Consider the following 23,516-nt stretch of genomic DNA (forward strand, 5'->3'; position numbering starts at 1 on the left):
TCATCCACGCAACCCCACTCATCCACGCAACCCCACTCATCCACGCAACCCCACTCATCCACGCAACGCCACTCATCCACGCAACGCCACTCATCCACGCAACGCCACTCATCCACGCAACGCCACTCATCCACGCAACGCCACTCATCCACGCAACGCCACTCACCCACGCAAGCCGCCACTCACCCACGCAAGCCGCCACTCACCCACGCAAGCCGCCACTCACCCACGCAAGCCGCCACTCACCCACGCAAGCCGCCACTCACCCACGCAAGCCGCCACTCACCCACGCAAGCCGCCACTCACCCACACTGTGCAGTGCACAATAGGTCTCAACACCTCACCATCACTAACACTCAACACCTCACCCTCACTAACTCTCAATACCACAATCACCCTTCCCCTCACTCACCCTCAACACCTGACTCACCATCACTCACACTCAGTCACCCTCACTCACCCTCACTCACCCTCACTCACCCTCAACCCCTCACTCACACTCACTCATCCTCACTCATCCTCAACACCTCACCCTCACCCTCATCCACCCTCAACACCTCACCCTAACTCACAATAACACTCTCTCACCCTCACCCTCACTCACTCTCACTCAAACTCACCCTCAACACCTCACTCACCCTCAACACCTCACTCACACTCAACTTCTCACTCACCCCCACCCTCACTCACCCTCAACACCTCACCCTCACACAGTGCAATAGGTCTCGTTTCCTGTGTGTCCTTCTCTTCAGGGTCCCTGAATGCTTGAACCTATGATTAAAAATTCCAGCTCTTGATTCTGTACAACACTCGGATACCTCAGGATCCGGCCTATCCAGCGCTTTATTGGTCCCTCAATGTTACTCATTATGACCTCATTCAGATATTCCTCCCTACGATACCTACAATTGATTCTTTGTATATATTATTGTATGCTCCGCTACTGACTTTTCACTTTCCTTATTTTATTATTGTTTGTAACCTGGAGCCAAGGACTATTGCCTTGCTCGTCACACTGTAAAGCGCTCCGATACCTATGAGTCTAGCTAACATTATATAAAACATTAAAAAAAAAAAAATAACAAAGATTTGAGACTGTTAAAACAGTCACACATCCGGCCCTAAATGCCTCAACCTACCTTAACACTCCTTTTCAGGCTGCTCAGAATATGGCCAATGATGTTGAAAAGACATCATGTTTCCAACGAGGTTCTCCCTACAGTGTGGTCAGTGAAGGACCGATTACCCTTCCAATGCCTTGGTAGCCTTGACACAACCCCTGCCTAGTTGTCACGTGGAGGAGATCTTCCCCAGTCTTCAGCCATCCACAGTAAACAGATAAAATGCTTCTTAAAGCCCCAAAATTCTCAATATTAAGGTGAAAGCTGCAATGAAGCTGCAAGAGGCCTGTGGGGATTGAAAGCCCTACAATGGTGCCCTCCTTTAGACACCACTTATCTACTCTAGGCAAGCACATATGAGCAGTGGATGGACATCTATTATGGGTTATAGTATGATAAATAGCTGCTTTTATTCACTCGGCTAGCCATTCAGGGAAAAGAGATTAGGAAGGACTGGGACACTGTGGGCATCATAATATGTTTTAAATTAAGCCAAGATCTGCCGAAGAACGAGCCCAAGGAGACCTAGGCCTGTGCACCTAGGCGCGAGTATCAATGGGAAGACCTACAGATATGGATATTTCTTTAAATGTAATTAAACTCTTAAGGTGAAAGTGCTCTGAAGGGCCTTACAAAGATTATGCTGTTCACTATATATAGGCAATAAAAAAAGAATACATATAAAATGCAGAAAAATACAAGCAGGCCCTCTACTTTGAGTCAATCGCATGCAATACCACTGGTTTTCCCCAAGTACTACTACTCTCTGTGCATATCTGGGTGTTTTTTCAATTCTGAGAAAAGGAAAAGAGTGAAGTGAGGACAACAAGAAGCCAAGATGATCTACATACAGGGGAGGGACAGAAGCATGAAAACTCAAAAGGCTGAAGTGAAAGGCAAATGCAAGGCACTAGAAGAAACCAAGCCTCTCAGATGCCCAAAGCAGCTACCTCGAAGATTTCGAATCCAGCAATATCCAGGATCCCGATGAAGGAAGCCCCCTGCCTCTTGGTGCGGTCCAGGGCGCGGTTGATGCGATGAACCAGCCAGCGGAAGAGCCTCTCGTAGAGCGCCTTGGCTAGCGCCTCAATAGCAAAGTCCGCCTACAGAAGACAGGGAGAGGTTAGACCATGCGCCACACACGTGGGCTCGCCTTTTGATCTTACAGGATATTGTCTTACAATCAAGTGATTCACTACATGTTTCTAATGAAAGTGCACATTATGTTCAGAACAGAAAAGGCAACAGGATAAAATCACCATTACTTAAGAGCACTTACGAAGTCATTTGATGCCACCAGTGTAGCGTTTACGCAGTGTAACCGTGCCAGGAGGGTTGGGTGAGAAAGAAGCAAGGTAAGCTACAGAGATAAGAGTTTTGTTTAAATCTGGTCATTACTTCAAAATATGTAGAAGCTTAATGCGGAAGACAGTGGCTCCTCCGATATGGCAGAGAGAGTGGTGGGCACGGGTGTCAGTGTGCATGTCGGTTTGGCTGGCGTCTTAGGACGGCTAAACCAACCACCACACTGAGCTGTCTCCAACCCGTGCTGCGTTGCTTGGTTGGAGAGAGCAGGCACAGGCTCCCAGTCTCTCTGGGAGCGCAAAACGAGGGCGCTCAGGCCAATCCTGATGCTGTTTTCATGCCACCAGCAGCATGAGAGCATCATCTGGATTCGCCGCAGGGGAGTCTGTGTCTGCAGTGGAGAGGAGCAGCAGAGCGCAATGCGGCAGGTAAGTTATTGTTTATGGTTCTACTTTTGTATTGTCGTCCGTAGTCAGCCCACCCACCCCATGCCTCCTCAGTTCCTCTTCCCTGACACCAGCTGCTCCTGGTGGGAGGATGCATGTCAAGCTCATCCTTCAAAGAGGGAACTAGTGTGGCTCACTGGTTAGAGGCGGCAGACCCGAGAGCAGAGGACGGCCCGGGACCAGGGTTCGAATCCCGGCGCGGCAGGTTTCTGAACCAGGGTCAGCGGACTCGATAATTCTCTCGCCTCGGTGCCCACTTTGACCAGCGATCACACTCGGCAACTCTGGGCATTAGCTTGCCTCATCTTCACTAACGGCCCCACCAGACCGCCGGGGATGCCTGGTCTCACCCTGGAGATACCCATTAAGGGACCATCTCTCAGGGAAGCCAGGAAGGGTTTTGCAGCGGTCGAAGCGCCTTGGGACCCTACGGGTAAGTAGTGCGCTATATAAATGCCTATACATTTACATTACATTTACAACTAGACGGGGAGTCCAAGAAAGGCAGCTGTATATGGACTTGGGTTGTCAGAAAATTCAGGACATAGCTAGCTTTAGATCAGTTGCATATTGGAGGCGGCTTTGGGTTACGCCCGAACTATCTCACTATGCTTCAGCGCTCCTAGAAACCAGAAACATGGACACAGGGGGTAAAATATTATGGTTTAAACAGGTCAAGTCGCAATATAAAGCCTTAGGAATGGAGGAACTTTGGGAAAACCCATTAGAAAATATCTTTCCATCATGAAAGGCCCTTAAAGAGCTGTATTGGGCGAATATAACCCAAAGGGAATTTCAGAAATATACTGAGGCATCACTTACCAGGGCTTTTTTGGAACAAAAACATATCCCTGTATATGAGCGATATTGGGACCTTATCACCATCCCCAATGATAGGAAACTTTTCCATCAATACAGGGTAGGAACTCTTCCTATCAACACATTCACAAGTAAGTGGTCAATTAATAAAGATCACCATCAGTGTCCTTTTTGTATAGCCCAATCTGAAACTCTAGCTCATGTTTTGTTTATATGCCCAGTATATAAAGCCACGCGCCACAAATGGATTAGACCAATATGTATACAGAAAGGCATCCATAGTGGCACTGTGGCACTTAGGATCCTAAAAACAGATTGCACTGACAGCATGGTTATTGCACTTGCAAAGTTTCTAAAATGGATGTGGACTATACGTTGAGATAAATTGAAACTAATGTACACTGCAGTGTGTTAACCTGGCTTTATAGTAGAAAATATGACTTGTTAACTATGTAACAAATTTTAAATTGGTTTATAAAAATTTTAAGTTCTAGTATATTTATTTTTTTAATGATTGTGTTTGGATCACCCTGTACAAAGCAATGATTGAATAGTTTAATTTATGAACTTTCCCTTGTCTTTAGGGATATTAGGACGTAACAAGTATGAAATGTTGGATTTTTTATTGTTTGTTTTTTTACCGTGATGTCTTTTATGACTTGTGTCGAAATAAAGACTTATTGACTATGGAGTCCAAGAAAGGCAGTGAGGCAGCTCTGAGAATGGTGCTAGTGTGAGTGGAGGAGTGTGGAGGCGGCCCGTTATGACAAAGAAGGTGTTTAACATTAATCTATTATCATAATAATAATAATAATAATAATATTCAGCCGATCGAGTGCTTTTTACCAGTTGGCTGTGGACCGACAGGGAATCCGGGTGCCCCTGCGTAGGGCTCTTCTCCGCTGCAGAGGGCCCGTCAGTCGTGCTGGCTTGGTCGGATAGGGCGAGCATGCAAGCCTCCGGCATCGGGATGTAGGTCAGTTCAAATGCAGGCAAGTGGTCTTCACTGGCCTGGCGGCCCCTTACAAGCATGCATTCATCCATTCATTCCCTCACTCACCTGCTCTTTGGTCTGTGCCTTCTGTACATAATCTCGTCCCACCTTGATCCTTGGCATGAGGATGGCCCGGGTGAACTCCGTGACATTGAGGCCAAGGAGATGGCACAATTTCTGGGCAGCTAGGTGGAAGAAACACCAAACAGACAAAAATCACACATGAAGCAAATCACTTCTAAAGATGGCAAAGTTCTGCAATCCAAATGAATCAAATAGGTCTGCCTACATTTCTATAAGAAGGCATGACTCTGGAATCTCTGCCAATGGCAGGCTAGCAACACTTAGCGAAATCCCCATGGTGTGACCACATGAGTGGAGTGACACTGTGAGCAGCTTCTCCACACAATGAGGATTTAATGGCTGAAGAGGATACTCATGGAAAAAATACTAGGTCGACCCTAATTCTACTACAGTGTTTCCCAAACTGTGAGCGGCAAGCTGATTTAGTCGGTTGTGAAAGTCCAAGCAATAAAGAGGCCTTTCAATTCTGTATTAATCGTGTTACATTTGCTGCGCTTCAAATACAGAGGGGTCCAACAATGGACTAGAGGGGTTGCGAAGGGCACAAACGAAAGATAGGAACAAAGAAAGGACAGGGAATTGGATCCAGTTTATGGGATTTCGAGCTATGAGGTGGAATGGGCACGAGTCTGATGAACATAGTATATATTTCCAAGTGAAGGGATGAACGGGGTGATCGAGGGGGGACACGAGGGAGAAAAGGTGCACAAATCCTTTTATGATAATTTCGTTTCATTTGGAAATTTTTTTAAAGATATTTTGGAAAAAAAGACGGGGGGGTCAAATGCCAGGCTACGTCATCTGAAAATTGCTGCTTATTATTTTAACATGAGGATTGGTGTTTACAAACTCTTTTCACTTTGAAATTTGAGTGGCAATCTTACTGCGGCACAGAGACTGTGAAAGGAAAGGCTGGAGGGTGTCACTTTTTTGTAAACACTCAAGCTGTTAAAAAAGCAACAACAAAGCACATTTTTTTGTAATTTTAGAATGTGATGGAAATAAAGATTTTAATAGCATTAAAACACAAAGTCCCTTTACTTGGTGGCGCAGAAATGAGAATTATTTATTTATTTATTATGAGTTTTATATAGCGCTGGCTAGACACGGAGGTATCAGAGCGCTTTACATTAGGATCAGCGAGTTACATGTTACAAAATTACAAGAGTTACAGGAGCCAAGAATAAACAAAAGGAGAAAAACAGTGATTAGATAATAACAAGAGATATTAACGCATAAGCTGGAAAGGGGAGGTAGCCACAGGAACACAGAGGCGGGAGAGGGAAGGAAACACAACGGGGAGACAAGGAAAAAACGATGTCCAATGTCCGGCTGGGTAGGTGGTGGCAGAGGGATTGAACCAAAGCGTAACTCCTCTATAGCTGCCTAAACAGCTCCACCGGGCATCGGCCATGTTATTCAGTCTCCTCGGTGAGCCCAGTCTTCATGGTTTCTGCCCAGGGGGCATCGTCATAGACCCATCTGCAGCACTATTCCCCGTGACCCTGAGCGTAGTTCAAACATCAAGGCAGTACTTGTTGCGTGGCGCTTGTCCAGCTGGTTCCTCAGACCGTGCTGCAGCGTGTTCCGTGCCTCCCTCAGTAGTTCCTGTACTCCAATGCGGACCATCCATGAGGTGGGAAGATGTTTAGCAGCCATCTTAAGGTCAGGCATACAGAATATGCACGCCTGTGGCTGTGGGATACTCCGCTGATTACCCCTGTAACAATCAGCCATGTGCTCCCATTCTGCAAAACTAGCACTAGGTAACCATGGCGCTATACAACAATCTAAATTTAAATACCTACATACGGCATCTCATGTAAAGCAGACAATTGAAAACACTGAAATTCATGGACAGGTGATTTCATTTTTTGAATGTAAGACATCTAATGAGGTTGGGCTCATATTTTCCTCCGTCCACGTGTGTGCTATAGGAGCTGGTTACGGTTACGTCAGGTTTCCTTTTTGCTGGGACCAGTCACAGACACAAACTTTGTGCTACTTTAGGTAGGATAAAGTTGTTTGTACATTAATTTGGAAAAATGTCACAAGAGGCCATCTTAAGTGGGGACACCCCCATTGTCCCTTTCTTTGTTTTCACTCAAGTCTGTTAAGTGCTCAGCAAGTAGACATGTTCTCACACATCTGGACTGCCGAGGAACTATTTCCTCAAATTGTTCAGCAACGTGTACTGAGCCTGGTGCCTCACTGGGAGGACGCAATACTACAGCACTCCATTGTGACACGTCTTAAATCCTGTTACAATATTCTGTTACGTGGCATGTTAAGCACATTAATCAAAGATCTTGCGACTGCAAGCAATTCTGTGAACTAGCAACAAAATGTGAGGCACCTGCCAAGGCCATTCCGCTAAACTCTCTTGGAAGAAATTAGTGAAGATGATGAAGACCTCTGCCCATGCCAACATTTAAACTTGGCAAGGATGGGCTCCCTCACTTTGTGAACAGGGTCTCCAGATGAAGAGTGCATGCATTCATGTAATGAGAGGAGCTCCTGCTCAAAGCCAGGCTGACTTGAGTGAATCTGCATCTGGACATGTTACTCTGGTGGGGACTTGTACTAGTGTGTTGGTGGGTGCCGTGTGTGAGCCAGCCAGGTAGGTCGCTTCCGGGCGCTCTGCCCTTGATCTGCGAAGTGAATACGACCCCCTGACTTCAGACGTGACTAGGAAGAAGCTGTAGCAGATGCAATGCATCTCATCACTGGCTATAGAAATAAGGTGGCATGCTCTGTAGGGGACCCAATAAGATGCCTTTGTGGCCTGTGAAGGTGAATGACCTTTTGGGCACTTGCGCTGCCCTTATGCTTTTACTCTGTCAGACTGCAATATTTAGGCCAAAGATTCAATCACTAAGATGAACAATAATACAGATTTGCGAGCTATGATTCACAACATTCTCAATTTGGCCTCAACATCCAGAACACACGTCAAATGCCTTTCTGTAATTCATTCAGGCATCTGTGTAGGGCTCAAGGGCTCCTGCCGCTCTTGGATGATGAGTTCTATGTGCTTCAGACTGATAAGGTGTTACAGCTGGACATAAACTTGAATTGATCGAGGTGAATGAGGCCAGACATAGATACATGTACCTTTGTGCCTAGTACTTAGCAAGAAACCACAGAGTGATAAACATTTTTAACTGAGATTCAGCAGCAGGATCACCCCCACCCTAGATTGGGGAGTATACATAACTGTCTGACCTCCTCCAGCAGGTGTGGTAATCTAACTAACAGGCCTGGTACTGCTGATGAAACTCCACTTGCAAAGCCATTCCTGCCTAATGGCCACATCCTTCGTTGCCAACCTACAGCTCATGTGACATCATGGGTTCATCACATTTGATCTTGTGATTATGGTGCATTCGCAGCGGACGCGCCAAAGGCCAGTCTGTCTGCGCCTGTACGTAGCCTCTCGCTAGAACCCCTGGCCGGAAGCAGCACGGTTTGAACTCATATGGTAGGGAAGAACTCTTGGCTATCAACGTGGGGTCTACATGCTGTGGAGGAAGTCTATTTAACTAAGGGGAAGAATCTACCAGCTGTCCAGCTTGTAGTTACGCTATACCTGCCCCTGCACTTATATCATGTACTCGGGGTACCCAGCCTCAGACTTGGCTGAAAATGATGCAGCTTAATGTGAGGTCGCTGGCTAAATATCACCTGGAAATTCATGATCTTGTCATGGAGGAAGTTCCCGACGTGTTCTTTTTGTGTGAAACTGGCTATGCGAGGACATGGTAGTGGAGCCTAACCTAGCTTTACCAACTGGATACTCTATATGTACGGTCAATAGGGAATCCAGAGGAGGGGGCATTGCAGTTATTTTTAAATCCTGCTATTCTGGTTTGTTCACTAAGGAACCTATTGAAGGCTGCAAATGCGCCCGTTTTAGTATTTCTGTGAGCCCCCACCTTACTTTCTCAGGACTCCTGATATATCGGCCCCCTGGGCCTACTGCCAAGTTTAAAAATGCTCTCCTGGAAAGAGTCAGCTCGCTTGTCGTGGGCCCGGCTTATTTTAGTATTCTTGGTGACTTGAACTTACATCTTGATTTAACTCACGACAGTGAAATCTGCAGTTTTATTGCTGACATGGCGGCTTTTCAGCGGAATCAGTTAGTATCCGGTCCCACCCACACTGCAGGGCACTTACTAGACCCTATATTTTCCAATGTTCAGTCTTTTAAGGTGGATACACCTACTCCTATGGGCTGGACTGACCATGCCTGGATTGTCATGTCTGTCCCGCTCATAGAGCCTCGTTACAGCGATTCTGTAAAATTTGTTTTCAAACGTCCCTGGCGTAAACTGAAACTTGAGGAGTTTCATGACTTACTAGCCAGGAACCCTCTGGGCCCTTTATCCAACTCAGAATGTGACTATGGCCTATTTTGTGACTGGAAAAAACAGTCTTGACTTTCTGATCCCTACCAAATGGTTCAAGGGCCGATCTTCTACCACTAGTCCCTGGTACACCGACTCCTTGATTGTATTAAGGAAAATATGTAAAAAAGCCGAACGTGAGTGGAGAAGGGATTATGATCCTGAGAAAATATTGTATTATCTTGCTACTATTTAGTCATCATAAAGCCATTTGTAAATCTCGCGCTGATTACTATGCGAGTGAAATCAAGCCGAGCCCCAACCCAGCAAAATGTATTTTTAAGATTCTTAAAGACCGTAGGTCTAAGAAGGCCACTGTGCCGTGCGACGATTTAGCCACCTTTTTTGTAGAAAAGGTGCGTGCCATTTATCACTCTTCCCCTTTAGCCCCCTCTTGCTCCATCCCAGTGCCCCCAGACACTGGACTCCGGCAGACGTTGTTAGCCATTCCTCATTTGTCTCAGGAGGAGCTCACTCGGCTGAGTGGTAAAATTAAAACTGGCTCACCCGCTGACCCTCTGAGGCCTTCTCAATTTAGAGAGTCCTTTTCTATTTTTCAGACCCCTCTCCGCAACATAATCAATGCTTACTTCTCCACTGCTATTGTACCTGTTCCCTGGAAACAGGCTTGTGTGTCCCCCATTCTGAAGAAACCCACATTGGACCCGTCCAAACTCGAAAATTTCAGGCCTATTTCCCTGCTCCCCTGGGCGGCGAAGGTCACAGAGGCACCTGTTAACAACATGCTTACCCAATTCCTGCAATCCAACGATACCCTGGATATTTCTCAGAATGGGTTTCGACCGGGACACAGTACGGAGACCGTTCTCCTGGCCACCTCAGAGTACCTGGGGTCCATTCTTGATGACGGTCAAAGTGCGGCACTTATTTTGCTAGACCTTAGTGCCGCCTTTGACACGGTCTCACATAACATCCTGCTACAGCGGCTCGAGGAACCTGGAGTGATCGGGTCAGCTCTGGAATGGTTCATATCTTTTCTGACCGAGAGATCTTTCAGAGTGTCCGCTCCTCCATTTCTTTCCCAAGCCCATCCCATTGACCAGGGAGTCCTCCAGGGCTCAGCCCTGAGCCCGGCCTTGTTTAATCTTTATGTCCAACCTCTGGCTGCGGTCACCAGGCAATGGGACCTTCTTATGGTCTCATATTCCGACGATATGCAGTTGGTTGTCACCTTGGCGGAAGGTTCCTCCCCTAATGCCTCTAGGTTCAGAGACAGGATGGCGGCTGTGGCTCGTTGGATGGCTTCCAACTGTCTGCAACTTAATGCCAACAAAACCGAGGTTTTGTTGGTTGGGAAGAACGTTAATCTATGGAATGAGGAGTGGTGGCCAACTGTTCTGGGTGCAGTTCCTACGCCAAAGACTCTCGTCAGAAATCTTGACGTTTGGATGGACGCCTCCCTTAGCTTTCCGGACCACACTAGGAAAGTCGCCAGTACTTGTTTTGGCCCCTTTTGAAATTTTTCGATCCCACTACACGTCAGCTGGTTATACAGGCTACCATCCTTTCGCTCTTTTACTTGGGGCTAATAAGGCCGAAATATGTCAGTTACAACGCGTCCAAAATGCCGCTGCCAGAGCCCTTGTAGGCCTTCCACGATTCTGTTCTGCTGCTGACACCATCCGGAAGCTGCATTGACTACCTATGGTGAACAGGATTGAAATCAGCTTACCCCAGCCTGTTGAGCAATTTGCTCACTTTGTATGTCTCCACACGCAGGTTACGGTCGGCAGGTCGGCAGCTGGTCGCTGTCCCCCGGGTTAAGCGCAGCTGGGCGGGAGGGCGTTCCTTCCGCTACCTGGCAGCTAAGCTGTGGAACTCCCTGCCGGAACAGATCCGTGGTATGGACTGTTTACTCACTTTTAGGAAAGCTGTCAAGACTCCTCTTCCCGTTAGCCTAACTTATGGTACTTTTGGTTGTTACTATGTTTCTGGTTATTGTGTGTCTTACACAATGTAGCTGAAAGCGCCGGGACGCCCCTTCCCTGGGGCAGCTGTGCGCTATATAAGCCACTTTAAGATAACATAACATAACATTCCTTGTTGGACCTACCATGCCTAACAAATAAGTTACTTACTCAGCCCTGCAAGTGGCACACATCTCGCGTTAGAAAAACGCATTTCCGGTAATTTTCCAGCATGGCCTGAGATTGTCACTCGAAAGAACATGTCTTAAAGTGTGGGTTCCAGTGTTTCGCTTTGCTGAGCTTGTTTTTAAAACGGACACAAGATAGCACTAGTGTACAACAGGAGGTATAGGAATCTCAATATATTATGACCTGGAAATATCCCGCTAACAAAGAAACTCATATGCAAGCCAAACAAACTTCAGAGATTTGAAGAACGGAATACAAAACCACAAACCCACCTAATCAATAAAACACCCCCAGCTCAAACCATGATACCAAACAGATGTGGATGCCAAACAGCAAAACGAAGCTTCTAAATACATGCCAAACTGGATCAGTCTAAACTGCAGTAAAAGAGGACCCAAATTGGAGAACTGTACAAGGAGAAGATCCCTGCTAGGGCCCCTCTCAGATCCTGTAGTCGGCCTCGGATCCCAAATAGCAGAAAGCCTGGACAGGCTGACAATTTATCATGGTCTGATCATGCCATTAATTTGATTGGTTGCCAGCCAGAGAAGCGCCACCTGGCTAAGGCAGGGAATCTCTGTTTAATGTATTGTTTCTCTGCTAACCCACCTGGCAACAGGTGTCCGACTTAGGCTGTGGGCTGTTCCATGCTACTGCCAAGTGTGGGTGACATTATTCTGTTCGTGAGAAAGTGTCACTCATAGTTGTTGAATTTTACGCATATTTACACTGAAATTATGAAAATGTCACACATAAGCAATCTGAAATCTTGGCAGCTATGCTTACCTTTGGTAACACTTTCTCTGGTAGATACTATAACTGCAGATTTATCACCTCAGAATACTCCCCATGTGCCCAGACCGGCTCTGGAAACTTTTCTCCGGTAAAGTTCTTGCATGCCACAAGGTGGCGCTGTGCTGCACCACACTGGGTAAATAATGCAGCAAAAGTGATGTATTGGAGCCGAAAAAACACGTATTCCTAACTTGGGACATTTTTAGATGTTAAAAAGAGCCACGCCACAGAAATGGGAGGCAGTATTTAGTATATGCTGAGGAATCTATCTTTTTTTTTTTTTACAGAGTTTTATATAGCGCAAGCTTGACCAGTTGCATGGTTAGAGCATCCAACAGAAAAGAGCGTTACTGAATGTAAGTATCTTGCTTTTGGATACTTCTAACCACAGATTCCTCACCTTACAATAGATACTAATGATGTGTTTTATCTAGGAACCCAATTCAATATTGTGACTTTATGCCCCTATACGGCTATAATCAATAATATCCCTATAATGGCATAATAATCAGAGCCATATTTCAGGCAAACGTTAAAATGGAGACATACACACGCCGCAGCTAGTAGCGTCCCTGGCACTAGGTAACTGCTGCGTCCGCTGCGCGGGCGCATGAGCATGGACCTAAGTACTATTGGTTGCGCCAAAGACTAGTGCGCTAATCCCAGCAGGAAGTTGTTGCAGCTCCTAGAAGCCCTCCACGCATCGGCACTTGCCGCGTCGGACCGAGGCCAGGGAGAGAAGTCAGGTAGGATCTTAATCAATGTACAAAAAGCGGTTTTGAAACAAATTTAAAAGCATTAGGAGCAAATGTGCAAGAGCAATGTTAAAAACATTCATAGTAAAGTTTCAGGCAAAAGTTAAAATGGAGACTTACACACGCCGCAGCTAGCAGCGTCCCTGGCACTAGGTAACTGCAGCGATTTAAAACTATTCTGCCAAAATTAGGCAGCTGGTTCGACGGTAGTAGTTCCATGTCCTAGGAAAGCAACCGTGGTGGGCCACGGAGCTTGACTTGGCGATTACAGTACCAGTAACTATAGATGGGTCCCTCTGCACACACAAGATTGTTGTGTACCAGGCCACACAAATGCCATCAAACCAGTGAGACGGGCAATTGGGTAACTCCTGGCAGGTGTGCACACTCATAAAATTATGCAAGGGACGTTCATTTTTCACCAACTTGTATTTATTTCTTTACCGCTCAAATGTGATCTCCCACAACTTATGTTCTAAAGTAGGATCAAGTCTTCAGGTCAATAGCATTGCACAATCTTTCTCACCTGTGTTATCGGGCATGGAGGCCTGGTCTGTGTTCCTCTCCTTCCGGAAGACAATGTTCCCAAACTGCAGGACAGCTGACACCATCCTAAGCATGGCTGAAGGGAGCAGGGAAAAGAACAGAAATAGAAATGTTACAACAAATACAACTAAGACAAAACACCTTAACAAGCTGTGTTGGATAAGTAAAAACCATAATCATGTTACTGTATTGTACCAGGAAATTACTCATCTAGATCAAGAAAAGTATCAACACACAAAGCTATGTAGGTGAAGGAAACCAACAACCTGCATGGACATGAAGGATAAGGAAGCTACAAGGTCACTAGTTCACTACTGTTTGTGGATCAAACATCTCTTGCTAGAGGTGACAGTTAACTCGTGGAGAAATATATATATATATGTATATAAATATATATATATCCACCAGAATAACGCTCCAAGTATGAGACGCCACACCGTCGTGAACCTTCACCTCTTTATTGAAGGCTCAAACAGGAAACAGCAGAGTCCTTGCAGCAAACTTTCAGCATGCATCTCATTGTTTTCAATTTACGATCGTCCTTCCATAGTCAAACATGTTTCTGCTTCAGCGCCCTTGCTCACTGACATCGAGGCGACGGGGTCACAGTAAGTGTATGCAGATCACCTGCGCTGTTTTTAACAAAAGCTGCACTTACCAGCGTCAACTACTGCCGTGCCTCTGTGATGGGGGACGACTATAAGTTATGAGGTAAAATCAAGCAGCTGTTCCTTCTTAACAAGCAAGCCAGTGAGCAAGGGAATAGACTTCCAGAAACGCGTTTGGCATTATGGCTTTTAGATAATGAATGTAAAGACTTTTGAACTTGTTTAATGAGGCAATTCTCCAAGATCTCTAAAAAATGGCCACAACCACAACGGAATTGACCAAAAAAAACTCAAATATCTCCAGGAATGAATGGGAAGCAATTCAATCTCTGAAATCAGATACCACCATCGAAATAAAACCATCAGACAAGGGAGGGAATATTGTGATTTTCAGCAAACATAAATACAAACAGGAAGCCATGAGACAAATGCAGGACAAGAACTGCTATGAGGTGATCAACAAAAGAGACTATGTAAAATGTACTTTGGAGTATCATACTCTATTGGAAGGGTGGAGGGATGATGGTATGTTAAATAAACACAAATTCGACTATTTGCACTGTGAGAACCCAATAATTCCAACCTTCTACCACATCCCGAAGGTACATAAAGATCTTAGGAATCCTCCGGGGCGACCAATCGTCTCTTAGATTGGTAGCCTCCTAGAAAACACTTCCATATTCATTGATGGATACTTGGCTCCTTTTGTAAAAGACTTGCCCTCCTATGTAAGGGATACGCAAGACTTCCTCAGACAAATTGACGGCATCAAATGGGAGCCCGATATGATATTGATCACCCTTGATGTCGCCAATTTATGTACTTGCATTGGGCATGATGATGGGACCTCCGCTGTGCGATGGTTCCTTGGAAAGAAAGATTTGAAATATCACCATCATAACCGCATGCTGCTCAAAATGACTGAGTTCTGCCTTCATAACAATATCTTTATATTTGCAGGTACATTGTATTGACCAACCAGAGGGACTGCAATGGGCACGTGCTTCGCCCCCAGTTACGCGAACTTGTTCGTGGGCTGGTGGGAGAAGCACGTGGCCTGGGGGGGGGGGGGGGAAATAACGAGAAATGGCTGGATCATATCATGAGCTGGGCGAGATACATAGACGATCTCTTTGTCGTCTGGTGCGGCAACAGAGCCTCGGCTGAGGAGTACGTGTCCGCCCTGAACGAAAATAACCTGAATTTGAGATTTACAAGTACTATCAGTAACACATCTGTACACTATCTTGACCTTGAAGTATTTGTAGCAGGAGATGTCTTACATACAAAACTCTATAGAAAATCAACAGCGGGCAATACCGTATTACATGCAGCTAGTCACCATTCAAAATGCATGATACGGAATATCCCATTTGGAGAATTGCTCCGCCTGAAAAGAAACTGCTCGGACCGCAAGGACTTTCTACAGGCCCGAGATGCTGCAGTCACTAGGTTTGAGGCTAGAGGTTATTCGAAAGCACTACTAACCAGTACATCAAACAGAGTAGATGCTATTGATAGGAAGGACCTTCTGAAGAATCCGAATAAGGAAATCGAAGCGGAGGGTCCCATAGGGATGATTACAGATTTTAACATGAGATATAGTGAGCTTGTCCAGATGTTTAATAGAAACTGGCACATCTTGAAGACAGATTCAATCTTGAAAAATAAGTTACCCCCCCAAACCATCTATCACCTATAGACGATGTCAGTCACTCAGTGATCATCTGACAATGAGTCATTTTGAGGATCAGCCCAAAACTTCTAAGATGAAATCCATACAAGGTTTCTTTCCTTGCATGCACTGCAAAGCATGCAAACACAGTAAAAAGAGAACCAAATATGAGGGAAGACCCAAGGACTCATGACCCATCAGAGAAATTAGAACATTTCTAAATTGTAATTCAGATTTTGTCATCTACTGTTTGGAATGCCCTTGCTCCAAAAGATACATTGGAGGCACTATAAACCCGGCAAAAAAACGTATCTTGGGGCACATGCGTTCCATAACAAACAAAGACAAGAACTACCCGGTGGCACGCCACTTTGAAGCCCACCACAACAGCAATCGAGACCTCCTAACATTCTTCTGCCTAGATCAGTTAGACAGGAAGGAACGAGGTGGGGACAGGGTTAAAGCACTACGGGTGCTAGAATCAAAATACATAATTGACCTTCAGAGCATGCAACTGACAGGGCTCAACAATGATGAAGAACTATGAGTCCACCTAGAATAGCAGATGATTAATAGAGTAGATATTCGATATACAGCATAGATCAGAGCAGCTATGTTCAAAAGTAACACACGAACAAATCCTGAAATATCAATATAGTACTTATAACTGTACACGCACTATCTCTTTACCCCTCTCTCTCTATAGAGAAAGAATTACCAGCTTTACTGACAGAAAGGCCGATCTAGGGCACAATCGACTAACTATACACATACAACAGTCGAGCATGCCCATACAGGGGGCAATCAGTACAAATACACGCATACATATACAACACACAGGGATAGAGATTACACATTAGGGGCCATATCGGTATGTTCCTTTCAAACCTAATATACAACCGATGAGAAAATAGGAAATACCTGAATGAAATTGGTTCTGTGTAGACATGCATAACTTTGCACATTTTATTTCCCTGATTATGTTGTTAATAGTTTGCGACATGATGAAATTCAAATTGTAATTAACAATAATGCAAAATCAAGTTGTTTTTAATTTGCACGAGCACTTTTTTAACACCATAGTATCCCAGAAACTATGCTTTGTAAATTTCATGAAATGAACCCACTGCAAGATGGCTGCCAGCATGTACTGGCGCGAAAAGTCCTCTTTTAATGTCTAGGGGAGGGTGGAGATATAATGGTGTCTTTCACAACACACTGGTTGACACTGACGAAGCCGAGAGGCGGCGTTTCTGTTGAGGGGGCAGGGGGTCTGCCAATAAATCTATCTTAAACACACATACTTGGAGTGCCGTCTACTTTCGTTTATTCACAGATGTGTTGCAACAATATATATATATATATATATATATATATATATATATATATATATATATATATATATATATATATACAAACGTAATCCAGGTTAAGGATAGATAAATGAATCCACTGGAGCCAGCTTTTCCGTTTGTTTTCTTTGCAGATAGAAGATGTAACTTCCAAAGATGCTTTGCCCAGAAGAGGGGATTATTGCTCACTTGAGCTACATCACAAAGAAATTTGCCAAGTTAAAATATATGAGATGATAATTTAATCAATGCCTAGCCCACTGGGGCTGTATTCAAATAGTAATGTATGAATTATTAATGGCTCAAATACGTTTAAGGGCAATGCGATAATTATTTGTGTTTACTCTGCTGAAAAAACGGAAGTATTTTTACTATGTTTATTAAGTGGAACCCTGCACCTTTAAATGTGTGTACTGCACTTTATTGAACCACCTTTGACAAAGCAGTGAGGTAACTGCGAAACGCGTCGGGTCTACCCGAAGCCAAAAATAAAGAGACCGTTTATTACTTGTGGCCATGGCTCCAGTGGATTCATTTATCTATCCTTAACCTGGATTACGTTTGTATTTGTGGGAGTGGCATTCCCAGCCGTGTTGCCCGCCGTGAATTGTGGCTTGTTTCTTGCCAAAACTACGTTGGATATATATATATATATATATATATATTACCTACTGGCGGTCGCCAGTAGGTATATATAGTTAGGATTTTTTTTAATAGGGATTTCTGAAAATTCTATGTTGAATAACTTTGGCGTTGATGGACGGAATTGGCTGAAATTTTCACGAAAATGGCACATTTTGTTTCTGAGCGTCCCCTGAAAGTTTGGAGGGATTTCGTCAAGCGGGGGGCGAGAAAAAAGGGGGGTCCCAAAACGTGTTTTTAACATTGAGTTTTCCATAGGGCGGTTGGACTCACTTTTAGCCCGAACGACTGAATGGATTTCCACAAAACTTGGCAAAATTGTAGGGACTGGTACCTCGATGTGCCTTTGCTATGTCTCAAGATATATGCTCCAGTGGTTTTTCCAAAAATTAACTTTGAAAAATATATATTGGGCTACATTGGGCTATATATATGTTAGAGCCCAAATGTAGCCCAATGTAGCCCAAAGATGGCCACCAGAGACAAAAAAAAACAAATGTAGCCCAAATATCAGCCAGATGTAGCCCAACTATAGCCCAATGACAGAATGTCCCAGAGTGTTCTAAAGAACAACTAGAACGCTAACAGTCTTACTTATGACAAAAGTATGGCACACCTGAAGTCATCTTGATTGGAATAAAGTGTTAACACTTAAAACATTTAATTTGCAGAGGAACAAAATGAGGGGGTTCATTTTGCCATAGAAATTGTGATTATTGCTGAAGAAAGAAAAATTAGGGCACATTTTGAGGGACTTCTCAAATCCTCTTATATTTCATTAAAAAAATTCTGATATGCAGTCTCCCAAGATGGCCACCAGAGACAAAAGAGCCCAAATGTAGCCCAAATATCAGCCAGATGTAGCCCAACTATAGCCCAATGACAGAATGTCCCAGAGTGTTCTAAAGAACAATTAGAACGCTAACAGTCTTACTTATGACAAAAGTATGGCACACCTGAAGTCATCTTGATTGGAATAAAGTGGTAACACTTAATACATTTAATTTGAAAAGGAACAAAATGAGGGGTTTCATTTTGCCATAGAAATGAGAGATATATATATATATATATATATATTCACTGAAAAAACCATAGGTTATAGACCATATATAGTTAGGAATTAGCATTTACAAAACCTTGAAAATTCACAGAAAAAACCATAGGTTATAGACCATATATAGTTAGTAATTAGCATTTACAAAACCTTATTTTACTCACACAAAACCATTGAAATTCACATATATAGTTAGTTGCACAAACTATATATCGCGCACCCGCAATCCACTGCTGATGATGTCACATATTACATCATTCATGACATGGTCAGTGACATCACTGATGACATCACTGATGACATCTCAAATGACATCACTGATGACATCACTGATGACAACATCCAGTGACTGTATGTTTCTGTAAAGTTAAAATATGTCTTACATATTGAAGAATGAGTGGATGTATAAGTGTCTGGATGAAGGATTTAGTAGGTGCTTGACTGACTGTATGAGTGAGTGATTAAATGTGTCTCACTGAGTGCATGGGTTAGTGACTAAACTGTCTTAATTTGTGCATCATTATGTCTGTTGTTCTGTAAACTGCTGCATGTGTTGATCAGTAGCTATATGAGTAACTATATGGGTTTTTGATTGGTTGCCCAAGTATTTGTATGGGAGACTGAGTGTGTGTGTGTGGGTGGTTGGGAGGTGTATGACTGTGCATAGATGTGTGAGCAGTTGATTCACTAGATGTATGGGTTCAAAAGTGCATGTGGAAACAGCTGTATGGGCGGTTGACTGTGTGCATGAGTGTATTGGTGAGTGAATGGATATCTCAGTGCTACATGTCAAAGTAAGTACATATGTAAAACACATAACATGTGAGAGTTGACATATATAAATAACTGTGCATAAGAGCCAGTGAATGTGTGGATCATTGTGAACTTGTATCAGGGATTGTATACGAGAGTAAATATGTGTTAGTATATGTTTGAATAAGTAAGGAGTGTATAACTGTATAGTTGAGGAAATGGGGGTGTGATTGATTCTTTGCATGACTGACTAGGTGTGTGAGTAACTCCATGGATGAGTGACAGTCTGTGAGTGTCTGTTTACACTGATTGTATCTAAGGTTATATTAGAGTCTGAAGAGGTTCATCGTATTATCACATGAATGATATCATCAGTGATGTGATCAGTAATGTCAAATGAGATGTCATCAGTGATGTCATCAGTGATGTCATTTGAGGTGTCATCAGTGATGTCATCTGTGATGTCACTGACCATGTCATGAATGATGCAATATGTGACATCATCAGCAGTGGATTGCGGGTGCGCGATATATAGTTAGTGCAACTAACTATATATGCAAATTTCAATGGTTTTTTGTGAGTAAAATAAGGTTTTGTAAATGCTAATTCCTAACTATATATGGTCTATAACCTATGGTTTTTTCAGTGAATATATATATATATATATATATATATATATATATATATATATATATATATATATATATATCGATTACCAATAAAGAATTAATGTCCGCACTCGCTCAGTTACGTTATTTTGGGTTTATTTAGCCAGTGATTCACAAGCAGCCCCCTTCACTCCTGGTGAAGGGGGCTGCTTGTGAGTCTCTGGCTAAATAAACCCAAAATAACGTAACTGAGCGAATGCGGACATTAATTCTTTTTTGGTATTCGATTAAATCGTAGGGGGACGTTCATCCCTACTGTCCGACACCGACCGAGTAAAGCGTGCACTTTCTAACGAACGGATTGGTGAATATATATATATATATATATATATATATATATATATATATATATATATATATGTCCATTGATCATAAATCAGAGAAGAGCTCGGCTAAGACTGAACAAAATTAGAACTACCAAATTGCCATTCTGCTGCACTGGACAAAACAATGGACGCAGGCTAGGTATCCTTTCACCGCACTATCTTTTTTTTTTTACTCAAATGCGATTCCCAACCAATAAAGAGAGTAGATGTTGTCTGCGAGCACATCTAAAAGGGCATCAGGATGCCTCATCTTGTCAACCTAAAAGAACAAGGACTCTAGGTTCTAACAAAAAGTATTGGGCTGGCCTGATGGGAAAAGAACAGAAGGGTCACAGGGCAGGTAAATGCCTGCTTGTGCTGTCAGGGCAGCTCTAACCAAGCGCATCATCTCTCCCCCTTGCAAGCGCAGGGAGCCAGACTGGCTGGGGTCTGAGCTACTGCCCTCCTGGAGCCCGGGCCATTGCCCAACCAGTGATCTACTCAGTCTTTAGGAGCATGAGAGGAGCATGGGGCAAACTCCAGATCAAACGCTTGGCCTCCTTCAGCCCAGCAGACCCAGATGAAATCTGGGATTTCACAGATGTGTGGTTTCTGCTCAGGATGGCGACCCTGATTGTATTTTACTTCTTTCCTTACTAGTGTGGTATATTTGTACACCTTCAGCAGTAAATGAATTGTTAGGGGAAAGTGGGTAGACTGGCAGTACAGATGATGGAGCAAGTATTCGCACGTTACGCGACCTGCTTGTATTCAAGAACCTCAAATAACCTTAACTTTGTAAACAATCCGTTTTGTCTTACTAATATTGCACATTTTAAACTACACGGGGTGTCCCAGAGACGATTGCCTATGTGTTTATTAATCGTAATACGCTTGCTTTTAAAATGGTCGCTGCTTTGCGGAAATGTAGTCTGCGCATGCGTCGGTCATACCCAATGTGATGTGATGCACTCGCAGTTCTGGAGGGAAATTGTTGCTCATGCGCAATGCACTTAACCGCATCGCTGCGGCGGCTTTTCCCGCTGTGTGCGTCAATTTTCAAAATACCGCGTTACATGATGAGCTCAGCTCGTCATCAACATACGAGCGCCGTAGCTGATGACGAGCTGAGCTCGTCATCAGCAGCGAAGAGGTTAAAATGGCCGCTTTGTTTTCTCATATGCTCTATGCTTCCATTGCCACTTTTGCAAAGCTGTGTGTTCTGCACTTACCCTAATGCTATAGTTATTATAAAGTAAAGGGTGTAGTATAGCCAATCATGGTATAAGAGAGTAACATGAGAGCTGCAGCATTGAAGCCCCACATTATCGACGCCGTCTCGGAGGGTCTGGATCTTAAAGGAAAGGTATCCACCTCAGTGCCCTCTCCTGGTTTGCCAAATTAATTTGCTGACGATTTTCAAGATGGAGAACTCACATTAAAATTCAATATTTCCTTTCTTCATCATGGGCGCGTCATGCACATTGAATAAAACAGCCTGCTTACTCTGTCCCCTGGAACAGGAAATACCAAGGCAAGAGGGTGAGGGAGGAGGTGGAAAACCAGGAGATAAATGTTGGGTAACCAACCAGCTTTCAGAGTGACGCTTATCCCATTTGGCCACCTGTTCAGGAACCTGAGTATAGGCAGGAATGCCTTGTAACTATGGGGAAAGCTTTGCAGATTTCAGTAATCAGAACATTTCAGAAGTGCATTGTCCTCTTGTGAACTCAGCCATAGGTTTCCAGGAAGGACTGCCTTTGTTTCTTGGTAGCAAGGAAGAATAAAAATACAATACAGCCGTCTGTAGACATATGTGCTGCCCCCACCCTTTACACGAGGAAAAATAATTAAAATATGTTTTACAGTTTCTTATCTCTGTCTGTACTAGATAATTCCTGCCACCAGTTTTCACTTCCCCATCGTGAAAGGGCCTCTCAAATGGACAGGAACGATTTTGCAAAAAGGTAAGGAGGGATCTACACTATGATTTACAGGGAAACCAGAGTTGTTTTTGGCGTTACATGTCATACAAATTATTGAAAAAAATACATTCCAGCAAATAACTACGCCTCATTTCTAAAAACGCTTTTAAGAATTAGTAGTGAACAGGGCATGAACCGCACTATACCTGCAGTCACAGCTTGTGGCAAACACAAAAGCCACTGATAGAGGCTGCAAATTCGTTTTGTAGATGGGCCCAACCAGAGGGCCCATCAGCAACACCATTGTCACCTCCACACGGAGAGCGCGTGTTCTGATTGGGGGAAAAGACTATTAAACACTCTTTCAAAACTCCTTTTTCACTCAGATATCTTAGACAGAAGTTGTGGGAAACGCACTTTCGAGGGGCAGTGATGGCTGTCAAGTTCAATTTTCAGACCCTCCAGGATATCGCGATTTCCAGCACTTTTTAAAAAATGCCGCGATTTTTACAAAAATGCCCGTGAAATCTGCATTTTTGTAGAAATCGCGGCATTTTTCGCTATATCCTGGGGGGTCTGCTTTATGTGGCTATCGCCTGTGAATTGGGCTAGCAGCCAAAGACATCCAGTGCTGAGTTTTACGCCACGCCCAGCCTTCACTACCACGCTTGTCTGCCCACACCATTCATGGAGCATTCGAACAAGGAAGTGTTTGCTAACGGACGCCATTTGTCCGTCATTTTAACAGGGCACCGGTTGCCCCACACTAAAGCCGCCACAGTTTGCACCCGCCTCCCTTCTTCACTCCGATGCTGCACCAAAGCTCCTCAGATACTCAGCAGCATTGAAGCGTCACAGCGAGATGGCAAACCTCACACCTCCAGCCCTTGATGACCTGTTAAGAGGTGCTTCGAAGGTGACTGAGAGGGAGGGGCTGCACGTTCAGGAGCTGCGACATCTATTCACATGCAAACAGCCCTAAATGTGTCATGTCTCTGCTATTTAGAGGGGGGCTCACACATTCCATTTCTACCCAGGGCCCCAAACATCCGAGACTCGGCCAGATTACACCCCTGATTACACCGAGGTAGCACGTGGTTCTCTTCACAGAGCGTAATTACTGTCACTAAATTGTAAGCAAACCTC

General features: G+C 44.1%; 1 protein-coding gene across 3 annotated transcripts in view; it reads right to left on the reverse strand.

Moving 5' to 3' along the window:
* LOC147701804 (myosin-10-like) overlaps nucleotides 1-23,516 on the reverse strand; it is a 633,212-nt gene that overhangs the window by 203,157 nt on the left and 406,539 nt on the right. For all 3 annotated transcript variants that reach the window (XM_086930428.1, XM_086930427.1, XM_086930429.1), the window contains exons 11-13: nucleotides 13,369-13,464; nucleotides 4,752-4,870; nucleotides 2,072-2,224 (exon numbers count right to left, since the gene is read on the reverse strand). In XM_086930428.1, coding sequence (XP_086786554.1) covers nucleotides 2,072-2,224; nucleotides 4,752-4,870; nucleotides 13,369-13,464 — 368 coding nt within the window. The remainder of the gene's footprint in view (nucleotides 1-2,071; nucleotides 2,225-4,751; nucleotides 4,871-13,368; nucleotides 13,465-23,516) is intronic.

The sequence above is a fragment of the Lissotriton vulgaris genome, chromosome 7, assembly GCF_964263255.1.
Source record: "Lissotriton vulgaris chromosome 7, aLisVul1.2, whole genome shotgun sequence".
Taxonomy (NCBI): Eukaryota; Metazoa; Chordata; class Amphibia; order Caudata; family Salamandridae; genus Lissotriton; species Lissotriton vulgaris.